At 43.2% G+C, this 18166-nt stretch overlaps 1 protein-coding gene across 1 annotated transcript in view; it reads left to right on the top strand.

Moving 5' to 3' along the window:
* LOC308294531 (netrin-4-like) overlaps nt 1-16453 on the top strand; it is a gene marked incomplete at both ends in the record, with an annotated part of 45818 nt that extends 29365 nt beyond the window's left edge. The window contains 8 exons of the mRNA XM_080737264.1: nt 3831-4103; nt 6030-6156; nt 7354-7542; nt 9909-10116; nt 10845-10960; nt 12061-12129; nt 14483-14656; nt 16311-16453. Of these exons, the coding sequence (XP_080593390.1) occupies nt 3831-4103; nt 6030-6156; nt 7354-7542; nt 9909-10116; nt 10845-10960; nt 12061-12129; nt 14483-14656; nt 16311-16453 (1299 nt within the window). The remainder of the gene's footprint in view (nt 1-3830; nt 4104-6029; nt 6157-7353; nt 7543-9908; nt 10117-10844; nt 10961-12060; nt 12130-14482; nt 14657-16310) is intronic.
* Nucleotides 16454-18166: the final 1713 nt, after the last annotated feature.

The following is an 18166-nucleotide window of genomic DNA, read 5'->3' as shown; positions in this document are numbered from 1 at the left end:
GATTAGACGATTATGTAATAATTGTGACAGCCCTAGTTGTGTGTCTTGAACCTTGAACCAGGTATAAGACCATCTTGTACATGGTAGGTATTGCAATTTGTGTCCTATACTTGATCCTGATCACAATTTTGTATATTTTGTATGTCCTGATGTTTAGGATTCATGTATATATGCAAACATGTTGGGTTTGTGTTTATTATTGACTTTTATTAATGGAGAAATGGCCTGATTGGTATGAGTTTAGGTGGTTCCAATCACCACTCATTGTGATAGCCAATCATAGTGGATGCTAGTCTTTATAATGGTACACACCCATTTCTTTGTATACTATTCCTGAAGAAGATCCACACGGATCGAAACGTTGAAGCACTAAAACAGAGCTGGGTATTCACCAGTGTTGCGGTCTTGCGGACTCTATTCTTCTAAGGTATTGCAACCGGGCCGCCACACATTTCTTTTTGGCAATTATATTTGTTGAACGTTTGCCTATTATGACATGCCCAGAATAGGGACGCCAGCGTTCATGTGGTGAAGAATAATGACTCCTTACGTCTGCTTTGAGCTGTAAGAGCTATCAGAGGACCACTTTCAGGGGCGTCACAAGGGGGGGAGGAAGTGGGACTGAGTTACTAGGGCCCAAGGTGGAGGGACCCTAGTAACTTTGTTGAAAAATAGCAGATATACAAGCTCACAGCGCGGCACCGAGTGCCGCACTGCGAGCTTGTAAATCTGCTATTTTTTAAAAGTTGTGAAAATCTTTGAATATATGTATTTTACAAGTGAACATTTGTAACTCAAATTTTGCTTCTGGGGGGTCCCTGGAACGAAATATTTTGAGATGGGGGTCCGTGGCCAAATACATATCATCTTGGGGGTCCTTGACATGAATGAAAAAGTTTGAGCACCACTGACATGGAAACATAGGTTTCTTGCACACATTTTCACGATCTTTCGAAAAATAGCAGATCTACAAGCTCACAGCGCGGCACTCGGTGCCGCGCTGTGAGCTTGTATATCTATAGTTAACATTCATGGGGGCCCGCACGCAGTGAATCCTTGTACCCAGGGCCCATAATTTGGTGTGACGCCCCTGACCACTCTGGCCTGGAGGAAAGTCAGTGTTGGGATAAGAAGTGTTTTCACTTCTAAGAGAGTTCTGAGCGTGACCACATCAAAACACACTGACAGACAGACTACCCCCCTTCCCCCCCTTCCCCCAGCCACTTCACAGCAATAACATGTAACACCTGCCCTTATTGACTGTATTTTAGTGCTTGGATGTATATGCGTTCAATAACACGCACCTCACATCACACAAACCACTGAATGAGCAGATAGATAGATAGATACCTTTATTTTCCCAAGGGGGAAAATTAGTTGCCCAGAGGCAGCACAGCAGTATAAGGTACAAAGTTAGAGAGAAGTATGAAAAAGATAAAAAGAAAAAACAAGAACAGAGTACAGAGTACAGTAAGACAGTACAGTAAGAGCAAGGTACAACAGGAAAGGGAACGAATAATATATATATACATAAAGTGTCCTAAAGCACGACTATCAATACAGTGCCCAAATCAAAGTGACCATAACAGTCAATGCTAGTTAGTGCAACAAGTATCTCTACATCATGTCAAACACAAGCAGAAATACTAAAAAAAACTACTAACACAACCTAATAGTGCAGAGTCCAAAGGTCAGAGCGATAAAAACTAACCCTAACCCTAGCAAAAGATGAGATGAGATGAGATGAGCGAGCTTTGTAAACTGATTTTGTCTGATGGACTGTCAAAGAAACAGTCAGAAGAATTCAGAAGAATACACTTAGTGAACATTGATATTCCATCCGCTTCCATTTTTCTTTATCAACGGCACATAATTACCTGTAAAAAAACAAAACAAAACATGCACGGATGGAATACCAATGTTCACTAAGTGTATATTCTTCTGAAGTTCTCCCAAAGTATGCTTTACACATGCTGTAGCAGCTGTGGGAGGTTTGTGCCAGATAGCAGTAACTAGCTATGGTTTATTCATGAGCATCCCTTTTTGTTTAAAGAGACATGAGAGGGAGAGAGAGAGAGACAGACAGACAGACAGACAGACAGACAGACAGACAGACAGACAGACAGACAGACAGACAGACAGACAGACAGACAGACAGACAGACAGAGACAGAGAGACAGACAGACAGACAGACAGACAGACAGACAGACAGACAGAGAGATTACTTTTAGGTTTTTTACTGATTAGGTGTGTGGTCTACCTATGTTATTGTTTTTCTAGGTTGATATTCCTATGCATTTGTTATATTGTTGTTAATGTACTGACAAATTATCTTGCTAATTATAGTGATGTATTACCTGCTTATTGTAAGTCGCTTTGGATTAAAAGCATCTGCTAAATGCCTAAACTGTAACTGTACACTGTAAACTGAGAGATAGTGACAGAGAGACAGAGACACACAGGCCAAACATAGCTTTATGTTTTTACTCCAAAGGCCCCATGCAGAACGAGATGGGAGATCTGGTTGAATGTCTGAATGAATAATATGGCTTCGACTGATCTCATAATTGCAGTGTATTTGCAACAGGTATGCGTCTTGCTGTGTCAGCTCTCTTGCGTAAGCCCCTCACCCTTCATAATTAGTGTCTATGTGTCTCCATAGACACTCAAAGGAAAACCCCCAATGTTGATCCTGCCCTACAAAAACATGAGGGGTTCACTAATAAGAGTTCACTGGAATTAATATGCTGTATTTGGTTGAGAGATTTAAGTCTCACACTGAATGAGCAGATAGAACAAGCTAATATGCTGCTCCCACTGTTTATTGCAAGTTCAATATTATCTTCACCAGGAATAAATCAGGAAATGGGTACACACACACACGCACGCACGCGCACACACGCACACACGCGCGCACACACACAGACACACACACACACACACACACACACACACACACACACACACACACGCGCGCGCGCGCACGCACACAATGGCTTCTTCAATGGCATGCTATTGCAGGTGCATTAATGGCTGGCCAGATTGTTGCCTGTTTTTTATTTGCCATAACAAGAAGCAGAACCGGACATGAGTCATGGTTTGGCCTTGTATCCACAATACAAGGTGCGGCCTCTTGACGTCTTGTGAAATGTGCAAGAGGAACAACAAAAACGTGTTTTGAGTTTGATATTTTGATTAATTCATCATAAATCTTTTAACCCATTTAGAACGGGTACACAATATTGGGTGCTTTAACTATTGAAAAATGGCAGATATACAAGCTCACAGCGCGGCACTTGGTGCCGTGCTGTGAGCTTGTATATCTGCTATTTTTGAAAAATCGTGAAAACTTGAATTTTGACCCGATTCTATAAGTGTCTTTTGAATCCTTCTAAGGTTTTTTGAAAAAACCTATGTTTCTATGGCAGCAACCTGGCTAGCCATCGTCAAAGAAAAGGTCCTTTTCACTTAACTGGAGCCCAGTTAGTCTGTTCTTGAGAGACTACTATGTCAGTGGTTCTCAAACCTTTTCATGTGAAGGACCCCCAAAATGATATCTATTTGGCCACGGACCCCCATCTCAAAATATTTCGTTCCAGGGACCACCCAGAAGCAAAATTTGAGTTACAAACGTTCGCTTTGAAAATACATAATATCAAAGATTTGCACACATTTTCACAACTTTAAAAAAAATTGCAGATCTACAAGCTCACAGCGCGGCACTCGGTGCCGCGCTGTGAGCTTGTATATCTGCTATTTTTCACTGGTTAAAGCATTCAATAATTCTTGGCCTAAATGGGTATATTATTTATCCTGTCCTTCATCCAAAGGTGATCTATCGGGCCTTGTCTCCCTGGCACTCCATGGATCCCTACAGTCCAGCTGTCCAGGACCAAATAATGGTCACTAACCTCAGAGTCCGCCTGCTGCAGCAGCAGCCGTGCCCCTGCCAGGCCAAACATCCCGGTGCCAGCACTCTGCCCACGGCTCATTATGCCATCTATGACTTCATTGTCAAAGGCAGTTGCCTCTGCAATGGGCACGCCGAGCACTGCGTGCCGGCCAATGGCTATCGGCCCAGTGGACAGAGGACCAGTAATATGGTGAGTTAAGTTGGAAAGCCCGCTGTACTTAACTACACCGCTCACTAGGGATGGGACGATAAGCGATATTATCGTATATCGTGATAAAAAACACGATAATTGTATTGTGGAGATTTAATTTATCGTGATATCGTCCTCCGTCATGCACTGGGATTAATTCACCTTTTATTTGCTGAGCTGCATATCCGGTATAAACTTAAATTGGTAAAAGGTACTTATAATATACTGTACGTTACTTGATACAGTCTTTTTTTCACTCTCTATCAAAATGTCTTGTGAGCTTATAGATCGGCTATTTTTTGGCAAATGTTCCACCCAGGATAATGGATTTTGATTATCGCGATAATATCATAAATCGCGATTTCTTCTGTCACAATAATCGTGATATGACATTTTCATATCGTCCCATCCCTGCACCGCTCACAGGTGTCTGGTGTTCCACCGATGATGTGCAGAGAAAAACAGAGCTTCTCTGTGCGTAATTTGTTCTGTTGTGAAAACTCCCCAGGATTTCGTGTAATGCCACGTATGTTTGTGTGCCTTGTGTTTGTAATGTGTATTTGTTTGTTTGTGTTTGGGGATTGCGAGTTGAAGGTTATGGGTTATATTCCCACCACTCCCTGGTTACACAGCTGCAGGGGCGTCACAAGGGGGAAAAAAGTGGGACTGAGTTACTAGGGCCCAAGGTGGAGGGGCCCTAGTAACTTTAGCTATTGAAAAATAGCAGATATACAAGCTCACAGCTCACTGTGAGCTTGTAGATCTGCTATTTTTGAAAAGTTGTGAAAATGTGTGTAAATCTTTGAATATATGTATTTTTTAAGCGGACATTTGTAACTAAAATTTTGCTTCTGGGGGGTCCCTGGAACTAAATATTTTGAGATGGGGATCCGTGGCCAAATACATATCATTTTGGGCGTCCTTGACATGAAAAGGTTTGAGCACCACTGACATGGAAACATAGGTTTCTTGCACAAATTTTCAAAAAATTTCAAAAATAGCAGATCTACAAGCTTGCAGCGCGGCACTTGGTGCCGCGCTGTGAGCTTGTATATCTGCTATTTTTCAATAGTTAACATTCATGAGGGGCCCGCAGTGAATCCTTGTACCCAGGGCCCAGAATTTGGTGTGACGCCCCTGCACAGCTGTGATGTGGTATGTGCTGCCTCGACTGAGGGCTGCCGAGGGGACTACGTATCGGCGCATAGCCCTTGCCCACTATATTACAGGGATTTAAAGGATGTGGAAACCTTAATTATAGCGTTAAATCTAATGCCTTAACAACCCATAGTCCCTTCCATGTTGTTCTATTTACTGTAAATGGAGAATAGAAAAGACTAGCTGAGTACCCATATTGCTTAAGGTGCCATAGCTGCCACGTTACGTATTGCAATCTAACCACTCTGAAATGACCCAATGACTGCACAACGTGTAAGCCGTACTGTGAAACAATTCCGTTTGCTTAAGAATTGTGAAGCGTGCACTATATGTACGTACACGTACAGTATGTTTAATATTTAGCAGCAGTGTCACACACATCCACTGAAGCAGAGTTTCAAAAGTCACATGTTTAACACATTTAAACCAGTTTTTCTCAAACTTTCAAATTTCAAGGTCTCCCCTTAACTCTGACAGTGTACAAATTTGTACACTGTCAGAGTTACAGACTTGTATGGGTCAATTTAGACCACATAAAGGACCCCACAGAGTCCCTGGAATCCACTTTGAGAACCACGGCTTTAAACCCTCCACCTGTGCCAATGCAAGCAGGGTGGCATCTCCCTCCCTGCACAGGGTGGCCCTCTTGGCCCCGGCCCACCCTGGCTTTTGAATGTTTGGTGGAAACACTGCTGCTGCTTGCCTTTTTCTCTCTGTGCACTTCAATGCGGCCATTGTCTGTGTGTTGTGTATCTATCTGGCTGGCAGGTTCATGGGAAGTGTGTTTGCAGACACAACACCGCCGGTGACCACTGCGAGCGCTGTGCCCCTCTCTACCACGATCAGCCCTGGCGCCCTGCCAACGGGATCCTCGGGGCACCGCAGGAGTGCAAGAGTGAGTCGAGATGTTGACATTTGCACACACCTGGAGTTTGTCCTCTGTATTTTCCCATCCTAACCGTCAGACAATAGACATCAGCGGGCGCTATTAATATAGTGCTCTGGACGGGGTTGCACCACCTCACACTAAGTCAAAACGTAGCCTAGTTGTAACGTAAATGGCTTTAAGTCAAGACTACGCATTACTAAAATATCAGCTTTTGCCCATCACAAATTTGTTCTAACGTATGTCTAAGTAACTACTAAATAAAACTACACCAGCCTTTGGGCAGCACTGAATCTCTATGGGAGTAGAGCAACTACGCCTATAACTACTAATGTGGCAGACAGCATTATATATCGGCTATTTAATTGAATTCAACAATGAAACAATCCATTTATTTAAAACATACATTAAGCCCTATATACATTTTGGCCATTTGAAAATAGACGATCTACAAGCTCACAATGCGTCTGCTATTAACAGAGTATTTCTATATTGCAGGATACTTTTACTTGAGTAATTCATTTTAGTACTTTTTCAACCACTGCATGTTAGACTTTGTGTACATGCCAGGGGAGAGACGGAGCTCTCTGTTGACATTTGACAAAAGACGATACCAGCTTTACTTCCTTGTTTCTAGTCAGTTCGTTTTCATTGGATTCAGGAGCTATGACGTCATTTTATGTGACTTAAGAACAGTTTACGCATCACTAGTTACGTTATGCCATAAGCAGTCGTGGTGCAACACACGTTAGTAACTCACTTAGTTACAAACTAACTAGTAGTTCTTAAGCCTCTAGTGAGGACTTTACTCCCTAACTTAGGACAGAACTTACGTTAGTTAAGTAATAGGCTCTGCACTAAGCCTGGACGGACCTTCCGATTACCTGACGGCCACTCTACCCCCTGAACCACATGCCACAAGACAGGCAAGATGGGCAAGAGGGTCAAATAACGTATAGGAAACAAAACATGTGCTTAGCGTCATTGCTGTATGTTTCAGTAAATGAGATTTCACGTTTTAGTTCATGTACTCATAACAACCTTCTGTGAAGATGATCATCATACTAGGAGTATGACATAAAAGCAAATTAGAAGCTGTTTGAATAATGGTCAGTTAGTCTTATTGTTGAAGCCTACAAAGGAAAATAATCTAAATATACATATTTGTGTATCTCTTACCTGTTTTCTATGTGTATCATAAAACAGAGTGCAAGTGTAACAGCCATTCCCAGAGCTGTCACTTTGACCGCGGTCTGTGGCTGGCATCGGGGAGACGCAGTGGGGGTGTGTGTGATGACTGTCAGCACAACACGGAGGGTCCTCACTGTCAGAACTGTAAGAAGGGCTTCTACAGGGACCCCAGCAAACACCGGTCTGCCCCGGACTCCTGCAAACGTAAGGCTACTGTATAAGCTCCATCTATTCCTTTGGCTTAAAGGGATAGTCACCCCATATATTTTTTTCTATTGATTACTCTTGGCTCAGGAATGCGACAAAAACTAAAACAGGAGTCTTCAACGTTTTCATGCCAACGACCCCTTAGCTGAGAGAGAGATGAAGCAGGGACCCCCAGATTCCATATAGTTTCATCGTTTGACAGCACATTCATCAGTGTATTTTGGAATCATGTCAATTTGTGTTGAGAGAGGGAGATCAGATATTTAACCACTTGAACCGTCAATACTTAATAAACTTGACCTTTCACTCTGTACTTAGTCTGCTCTTTTATCCTCTCTACAGTCTACACCAAACCTCTTGCTGCTGGGCGTTGTGAGCTTGTAGATCTGCTATTTTTGTCTAAGGTTCTCAGAATATGAGCAATAGGGTTCAAGTGGTTAATATAAAAAAGGAGAAAAAAAACGTTCTATCACTCAAAGATTTGGAGGACCCCCTGTTAACTCTGAGGACCCCCTAGGGGTCCCGGACCCCCTGTTGAAGACCTGGGAACTAAAAGATATCCATGAATTCAAGTCTCTATGGGGTGAGTAATCGATAGGAAAAAAAAAATAAGAAAAAAAAACATTTTGGGGGTGAACTACTTCTTAAAATTTAAAGGCAGATTTGTTACCTTTTCAAATATATATATATATATATATATATATATTATATTTCTGTTGTATGTTTTTGACAATACCATTCCACATAAATGTGTTTTTTGACAACTTCTCTTAACACTATTTTTGGCCGGAGTGTCTGCCTGCCCCCAGCACTTAATCCCCAACTGCTGCAATGGAGCTGCTCAGTGGCCATCAGTATAAATCTGCTGGTTCTGTGGTTGTTCTGTTGGTATCTTTGTTCCATCCGCGAGAGTTTGACTTTAAAGTGAATATAGCTTGAGTTCCCAGTCAGCTGAGACCCTGGATGAAAGGAATAGGAAAGATAACGCATTAAATGTGAGTGAGGGGATTTTTAATGACATTTCATATTGTGCTGACCGTCCAGGATGAAAAATTAACCCATTTAGGCCTACAATTATTGAATGCTTTAACTATTGAAAAACAGCAGATATACAAGCTCACAGCGCGGCACTCGGTGCGAGCTTGTAGATCTGCTATTTTTGAAAAAGTCATGAAAATGTGTGCAAATCTTTGAATATAATGTATTTTTTAAGCAAACGTTTGTAACTCAAATTTTGCTTCTGGGTGGTCCCTGGAACTAAATATTTTGAGATGGGGGTCCGTGGACAAATACATATCATTTTGGGGGTCCTTCACATGAAAAGGTTTGAGAACCACTGACATAGTAGTCTCTCAAGAACAGACTAACTGAGCTCCATTTAAGTGAAAAGGACCTTTTCTTTGACGATGGCTAACCAGATTGCTGACATAGAAACACAGGTTTTTTCAAAAAACCTTAGAAGGATTCAAAAGACACTTATAGAAAGCGGGTAAAAATTCAAATTTTCACGATTTTTCAAAAATAGCAGATCTACAAGCTCGCAATCTGCTATTTTTCAATAGTTAAAGCATAAAATAATTATACTCAATAATACCCGTTCTGAATGGGTTTTAATGAACCACTTTTCTCCAGGACCTTTCAAAATCACAGCCCTTCCGTGCCAGTGATATATCAGTCAGACATCTCCAGTCCAGTGGGCTCCACAGTAGGAGTGATGGAGCTATTAGTGTTGTTGGAATGTAACAGTAATCGCAAACAATGGGAGAAGACATTCCCATGGTCCAATGCGAGCGCATTTTTCCAATTCTTGCCCTTTTCCCCAGACACGCTGCAGCATTTTTTAAAGAACAAACATGCCGTTTTGGGTAAGAAATGAAGCGAGACCGGAAAAAAAATTAATCCGTCATCACAGGGGACCATCAGGCAGCGAGGCCTGACCATGAGGAGAGACAATGATTTACTGTTTGTTTTAAGTGCAGCCGTGTAGAGCAGCGTTCCAGCGGAATGAATAGCTCCATATTCTGTTATGTCACTGTTGAAGGCTGGCAGATGGAATGGCTGTGTTTTGCACCATTGCCACCGTATGTATGTTATATACGTTTTTGTTTGTATTTGTGTGTGTGTGTGTGTGTGTGTGTGTGTGTGTGTGTGTGCGTGCGTGTGTGCGTGTGCGTGCGTGTGTGTGTGTGTGTGTTCGTGCGTGTGGTTTTGGCCCCCACCCAAAAACATACCGTAGCATTTTACTCTACCGTATATATTCTCCACTTGTATGCAAGCATATGTGTGAGAATAACATCCATGTCTCTTGGAGTAGAGTCAACAGATTTACATGTTGAGATTAACACAGCCACCCTCCCTTGCAGCCTGTTCTTGCCACCGTGTAGGAGCTTCGCCCTCGGGTGGCGGCGCCCCCTGTGACCCTGTCAGCGGCCAGTGCACCTGTAAGCCGGGGGTCGGAGGTGCCCTCTGTGAGAGCTGCTTGGCGGGATACTGGGGTCTCAGCGGGTACGGCTGCCGACCGTGCGACTGCACGGGCGACTGTGATCCCTACACTGGTGACTGCATTGCTGGGTGAGTGCCAGTATAGGCAATAACATGGCCATGTTGTATTTATCTATCAGTGGTAAACGTTTGACACACTATGGAAGCTACTGTACTGTTCCCCAGGTCTTAAAGCTAACGCTAATGTTTTTCCTCTTGGTTGGTCATTTTCTTTGTGGTAGACAGCAGGGGCGTCACAAGGGGGGGGAAGTGGGACTGAGTTACTAGGGCCCAAAGTGGAGGGGGCCTTAACTATTTTATACTTTAGCTATTGAAAAATAGCAGATACCGGTATACAAGCTCACAGCACGGCACCAAGTGCCGCTCTCGTGAAAATTTGTGCAAATCTTTGAATATATATATATATATATATATATATATATATTCTTTTTTTTATATATATAATTTTTATCCCACGATTTTGTAACCCATTTTTACCCAGTGCCAATATATGTATTTTTAAAGCGAACATTTGTGACTCAATTTTGCTTCTGGGGTGTGCCTGGAACTAAATATTTTGAGATGGGAAACATACCGTAGAAGGATTTGAAATATTGAAAGACTTGCACAAATGTTCAAGAATGTGTAATAATGCGTTCCCAGTCAAAATGGGTTAAACCCTCTCCCCCTATCAAGAACATTCATGGGGGGCCCGCAGTGAATCCTTGTACCCAGGGCCCAGAATTTGGTGTGACACCCCTGGGTAGACAGTAAATGAGTACTTTCTTTTTTCTTTTTTTTTTTGTCCTGCGACACAGCTCAGATCGGGAGGTCTCCCATCCAGCCGGTGGCCACGCGGGACACAGCAGCAGCAGTAATAGTGACACGGCACTCTTTAGGGTAGAGGAGCTTTTCTCTGCACTGCACCACTCTGGTGAGTGAGTCACAGGTCAACACACTCCGCACTCACACAGGGCCGTCAATTGGGTATGGCAGGGGTATGCAGCTTGAAGAGAAGCAACCCGCACTCATGTTTTCATTAAGAGTCTTTTTTAATAGTGGAACAGCAGCAGCAGTAGTCAGGACAGAAGCGTTTCGACCCTTAGGCCATCATCAGTGTAACTGAATTGCTAGTTCAGGAAGTGACGTACACAGTACATATAAGTTACAATGCTTTGTAATACAATTAATACAGCTGCGTCTCATTATCAAATGACATCACTAGATAAGAAAATTAAAAAAAACTGTGAAAAACAATTAATGCATAGGAAATAAATGAATAACAGATCCCACAGAGAAACCACACAAGTACAAATTATAGAAAACAGTTAAGCATCAGTTCTTCATTTAAACCTTTAGGGAACTCAGTGTTCAGCTGCCATACCCTGGGTCCAGGGGGGGAAAATAAAAGTTACTTTTAAATATAAATCCATGAGTGTCTCTTTGTCTATCTGGCGCTGGTTATTATGTTGTTAAATTACAGTAAAATAACTACAAATGCAAAATGTAACAAAATTGGTCACTTTAACAAGGTATTATGATTATATTCTCCAGACTTGTATTCTTCCCAGCTTGACAGAATGGTATATTCCCAGGTTCCGCAGGTCAGCTGCACAGGTGCAATGCATTATTGTTAATTGTGGCACCTTTACTAACACGCTAAGTTTAGCTGCACTTGAACAACCGTTCCAGGCTTCCATATCCAGCCCAAAAAACTGTAGAAACCTGTGTAAAAAAAATGAAAAAAATAGTTTTATTCAGACGTTGTGAAAATAGCCGATCTACATGCTCACAACGCCTCACAGCGCGAGGCGTTGTGAGCATGTAGACCGGCTTTGCCATACCCTAGCTTTTGCTGAACTGACGCCACTGCACTCACATACTACCCACGCGCACGCATAATAACAATGCAGATGTTTTTTATGAATATATAAATATCCGGTGTGTGTGTGTGTGTGTGCGCACTTCATTGCATTCTTGACTTTTGACATTTTGTTCCTCCTTCTCTTCTCCAATCATATTTCTCGTTCCCAGAGAAATGTGAGTGTGTAGAAATGACCCTTGGCAGCCCCAAATTCTTCTGTGCTATGGAGTATGACTATGGTGAGTGCTGTTTGACAGAGGAAATCAATTAATTACCCGGTGAGTCAACCATGACAGGCTTGAATGCCTATTGGAATCTGAGGCTACATAATATCCAATTATCCATGCGACCCCACGTAGAGAAGAAAAAAATAGCAATGCTAAAAAGAAAATGTCCCTTGTGGATATGCAGTATTTGGCATCTGATGAGCTTGGCCGGAGCCCAGGGCTCTATTCTAGACCCCCTCCTGTTTTTGCTCGGCACTAATTGAGTACCTGAGAGAAAAAAACAGTCCATATATTCCATATTTTCAAATTGTGAATATAGATATTTTTTTGATTTACCAGACTGTAAACCACAAACTAGAAGTTTTGAATCTGTTAAAGTCTTAATGCACTCCCCCCTCATTTTGTTGAATTAGATTTTTTTAGGAACTATAAGACATAATACTTATGGAAAGTGGGAAAACAGTATATCTCCCAACAGTTTGTGGAACAACAGTATAAGTCTGTACAAGCAATATTCAGCAGACAAAGGGAGCAGATAACACCAGTAAGACTCCCTAATCGGGAGATAAGCGACCGTTGGTCGCTTATCTCCACAAATAGGCCAAAAGTTTGTTTTACCAATTATCAAGACATACGGGCAGTTGACAGTTTGCCATGGTTACTCATTGAAGTTGAATCTCCATATATGGAGATAACCTACGCATCACACTAAGTCTGACCTCACCAGCCCATATTTGGGCATGAGCAACTTATTTATCCATATATGGAGATATGATGACATCACACAGTCCTCAGCCGATGATGTGGCGTGATGTCATACAATACACAAACGAGCCCTACAGTATAAAGGGGCAATTCTTGCCAGGAAAGAAGCATTTCTTCGACTCAGACCTTATCGCCAGGGTTGGCTTATAGCAGCTGTCGGTAGATAATGCCGGTCTTATATAAGGGTCATTTGTGTACGGTGTGATGTCATACTGATGTCAGCAGTGTGATGTCATACTGATGCGGAGATATGAGCAGGGCAAAGGTGTGACGTGTGTGACGTGACGGACGTGACGGACGGCCAGTGGAGGTTTTGATACTAAACTGCGACCTTACGGTCGCAATTAAAACAGACAATTGAACAAAATTAGGGGGGAGTGCATTAACAATTTAACAGATTAAAAATGACTAGTTTCTGGTTTACAGTCTGGTAAATCAAAAAATATCTATATTAAGAAATATATATATGGACTTTAGACTGTTATTCGTCTCAGGTACTTAATTATCTTCCCCGAAAAAGGCAGATCTACAATCTCACAATGCGACACGTTGCAACGCGGTGTGAGCTTGTAGTAGATCTTCTATTTTTGCCAGAGTTTCCCCCCTCTGCAAATATTCAAATGTTAGAGGAGCCCATTTGTTCCAGTTCGCTCACCAAGAGCGGCAGGAACATAATGTCGCTTCCTCGGTACTCACCGTTGAATTCAAGGCACTTAATCCCCAACCGCTGCGACGGATCCGCTCAGTGGCCAACAGTATAATACTGTGGTTGTATTGGCAGCTCCCAGATGTCAATGTGTGTATCTGTTAGGGCATTAACGACTTGCAAGTCGACTCGACTCAGTAAAAAGTTGAGTTGAAGTCGACTTTATCGTTTGATGACGTCATCACATCACACACGACCACCCAATTATTTTGGGGGGTCCCCAGATGATTAACTTAATGTGCAACATTGTTTTCTCACTCAACTGTAAACAAACCAACATAAGGTTTCAGTATATAGAGGGTATCTTCACATTTCTAAAGTGCCAATTTAAGACTCTAAAATGTCAAATTAAACATTGTCCAAATTTTCAAATATATAAACGCAGAAATTCTGATAATAGCCGATCTACATCTGAGCATGTAGATCGGCTATTCAGGAGGGGGCCACAATAGAACCATGTTATACCAAATGTAATGTACTGTAGCACTGTAATATTGGATCATTCCGTCTTTGACAATAAGCAATCCTACTTTTTGAATGCTGTACAGACGCACACATGGAGCAAAAATAATGACAGAAAAAAATACAAAGGATTTCTTTTCAACTTCGACTTTCTCTGGTGGGAGTCGACTTGTGTAATGAAGTCGACTCAGTCGACTTGTCGACTGAGTCGTTAATGCCCTACTGTGAAGCAGGGCGGTGCAGAAAAACGACCTACCCTGGATAAATAAAGGTTAAACAAGAACAGTCCCGACTTATGTCGGGATCTGTCTTCAGAGTACCTTTGGGAATGAAACAACAGTATAGTGGCACGTTGGATTTTGCAACTTGTTAAGCTCCTGCCTACAGAAGAGATTAGTTGACTCTGTCTGTCTGTCTGTCTTGCCTCTACAGTGTTGCTGGTGAGGGTGGTGGCTGCCCATGACAAGGGTTCCCATGCGGAGGTGGAGGTTACGGTTAAGAAGGTGTTGTACCAGAGCCCTCAGATGAAGGTCCAGAAGGGAGGGACCACCCTCTACCCGGAGTCCTGGACCACCAAGGGATGCACCTGCCCTATCCTTAACCCAGGTCTGACACCCTGCCCTATCCTTAACCCAGGTCTGACACCATACACCTGCTCTATCCTTAACCCAGGTCTGACACCTGCCCTATCCTTAACCCAGGTCTGACACCATACACCTGCCCTATCCTTAACCCAGGTCTGACACCATACACCTGTCCTATCCTTAACCCAGGTCTGACACCATACACCTGTCCTATCCTTAACCCAGGTCTGACACCATACACCTGTCCTATCCTTAACCCAGGTCTGACACCATACACCTGTCCTATCCTTAACCCAGGTCTGACACCATACACCTGTCCTATCCTTAACCCAGGTCTGACACCATACACCTGTCCTATCCTTAACCCAGGTCTGACACCATACACCTGCCCTATCCTTAACCCAGGTCTGACACCATACACCTGCTCTATCCTTAACCCAGGTCTGACACCTGTCCTATCCTTAACCCAGGTCTGACACCATACACCTGCCCTATCCTTAACCCAGGTCTGACACCATGCACCTGCCCTATCCTTAACCCAGGTCTGACACCATACACCTGTCCTATCCTTAACCCAGGTCTGACACCATACACCTGTCCTATCCTTAACCCAGGTCTGACACCCATACACCTGTCCTATCCTTAACCCAGGTCTGACACCATACACCTGTCCTATCCTTAACCCAGGTCTGACACCATACACCTGCCCTATCCTTAACCCAGGTCTGACACCATACACCTACCCTATCCTTAACCCAGGTCTGACACCCATACACCTGCCCTATCCTTAACCCAGGTCTGACACCATACACCTGTCCTATCCTTAACCCAGGTCTGACACCATACACCTGTCCTATCCTTAACCCAGGTCTGACACCATACACCTACCCTATCCTTAACCCAGGTCTGACACCATACACCTACCCTATCCTTAACCCAGGTCTGACACCATACACCTGTCCTATCCTTAACCCAGGTCTGACAACCATGCCCTATCCTTAACTCAGGTCTGACAACTGCATTCCAGTCAGAAACCTGAAATCTTAGGAATTGCTCGCAATGCAGACCTTTGCAGGCGAGCGGGTAATTAGTAGAGTCTCACGTGGACGATCTGCCAGCTTTGTGCTGAGCAGCAAATCCTTGTCGCTGCTCCGTGAGGGAAGTCTTGGACAGGTGCCAGCATCCTAGCATATCATTCATTTGCAGTGGGACATTTACAAGATTGCAACTGCCACTTTGTTATTAGAGCGTTTCACAACCGCAACCTCTCAGGATACAGTTTTATTTTTGGGGGTGTGAGAGGCAGGCCATACAAGCCCAATAACGAGTTAGGGCTAGTAAAAGTTAGTCATTTGTGTATGTCATCAGTCACTGTCAGGTGGAAAACTTGTATAATGTCCAAAAATGGCTAAATGGAAAAAAGAAACCGTGTTACAAATGGATCCATTGTTGTTTTTATTTAGTTACAAGCTCTTTTATATTTTAAAGACTGCAGAAAAAACACTTTCATTTAAAAAATAAAAATAGCAGTTCTACAAGCTCATACACCGCGATGCAACACGTTATGAGCTTGTAATGTAAATCAGCTATTTTTGCTACTTTTGTGCAACACTACTTGTACGACGAAGTAGGGCATTCATTCACGGAAAAAACTAACTAACTTGTCTCCTGCCCAGGCTCAGATTACATGGTGGCCGGCCATGAGGACTGGAGGACCGGCCGTCTTATGATCAACGTCAAGAGCCTGGTCAAACCGTGGAGCTCCAGCCTGGGACGCAAGGTCCTCCACATGCTCAGGAAAGACTGCGGCCAACAGTAGGTTCTCCTCACCAACGGCGGGGACGGACAGGTGGACAGACAGACAGCAAGACAGTTATTGTGATACAAACACACATGCTTTGGTGGAGGGCTGGGAGAATGGGCAGCGTGTCTTTGAATGTGGCATTGCTTGGACACTGACGTGACAGCAACAAATCTACAACATGCCTGGAGAAAAGAGATAAAAATGTTTCTGACACTTCCAAAAGCAGTACAGTCCTCAGTCCTCAGGAAGACACTCTAAGGACACTAGGGGTCTGGTGTTGTGCTTGTAAACCAGTTGTACAAACCAAACAGAAAGACAGCTGCACCGTATTGTCTCTCATAGTCTCCTGCTACTGTACATGAAAGAGGACACACTCAAGATATTGGCCTACTCTAGACTAGACAAAATAGTAAAATCATAGACTTTTAACCGAGAACAGGGTTGTTCTTGGGGTTTCCTTCCTGTGTACAGTATATGATTGTGTTTTTGGTCCATGAATTTGTTCAGGTTATTTATAAAGCGATACAGAATGTTTATTTAAGTGTTAGTGACATAGCATATCCCGGCCACAGCTCTGCCCCGTCCAAGCTGACCAAGCCGAAACATTGCAAGGTTATGTCCTACTGTCATTTTAATGAGCGCTTTTATTCTTTGAAACCTAGCAGAGGCTTTGGACTGAATTATTATCCTGTTCTCGCCATCATTGGTGATAAATCATGAATGAATGTTTGTAGTGTGTGTGTGAGTGCGCGCACGCTCACACGTGTGTGTGTGTGTGTGTGTGCGTGTGTGTTTGATGTCCTTGCCGGGAAGTGTAGGACTGTGCAGGTCAGAACACATAACTCGTGTAGGGAGAGAGGCGGGGGTGAAAACATTAAAAGGAATCAGGCGACTAATCTAAATGGCACCCGCTGCTTGGCCATTCGCCCCCCGCGCTGTCAAGACGAGGGTACAACACGTTCACATCTGCCCTCTGGACCTCACAACATGCAAATGAGCGAACCGCTCTCTGGGAGGCAGCGGAAGCTGTTGATTCTACTGCAGTGGTTTTCAAACTTTTTGTCTGAAACAGTTGGTTCTCAACCTGTGGACCGGGGGCCGCTCACTGGTGGCCCGCGAGGGTATTACAAGTGGGCCCCCAAATAATTGGTAATCTAACATTAATATATAAAATGTATCGTCACTGTTGGGCAGAAACCTCGTATCTTCAAGTTAGAAATGTGTATGTTTTTCATAAAGTAAAGCCCTGGGCGCCCGCTGGCCTACTGGTCCAGGCGCATACCACTTAGGCATTGCCACATAGGCATGAATGCCTGGCTGGTGTCGCCGGTTCGATTCCCGATCCGGACGACCTTTGCCGCGTGTCACTCCCCATCTCTCCCCCCATTTCCTGTCAGTCTACTGTCGTATCAATGAAGGTACAAAAGCCCAAAAACAAATCTTAAAAAATAAATAAAGTAAAGCCCTGCTTCATCATGCAAAACTGTCGCACACAACATCGTTGTGTGCTTGTAGATCGGATATTTTCACTAGTTTAGATCATTTTAAAAAAAATACATACAAAACGAACGGTTTTGGACATACAGTACAAGGTTTCCACCCGACAACGACGATATATAAAAATATAATATGACCTGTTTTTTGTTTCTTTATAACCTTGAAAAGTGAGTTTTCATTGTGATACCTATCGATAGGAATTCTGTGTTTGTTCCATTAGTCCAAACCAGA

This window comes from Nannobrachium achirus (genome assembly GCF_963921795.1).
Source record: "Nannobrachium achirus genome assembly, chromosome: 11".
NCBI lineage: Eukaryota > Metazoa > Chordata > Actinopteri > Myctophiformes > Myctophidae > Nannobrachium > Nannobrachium achirus.
The sequence above is the reverse complement of the archived record's forward strand: the minus strand, read 5'-3'. Positions and strand labels throughout refer to the sequence as shown.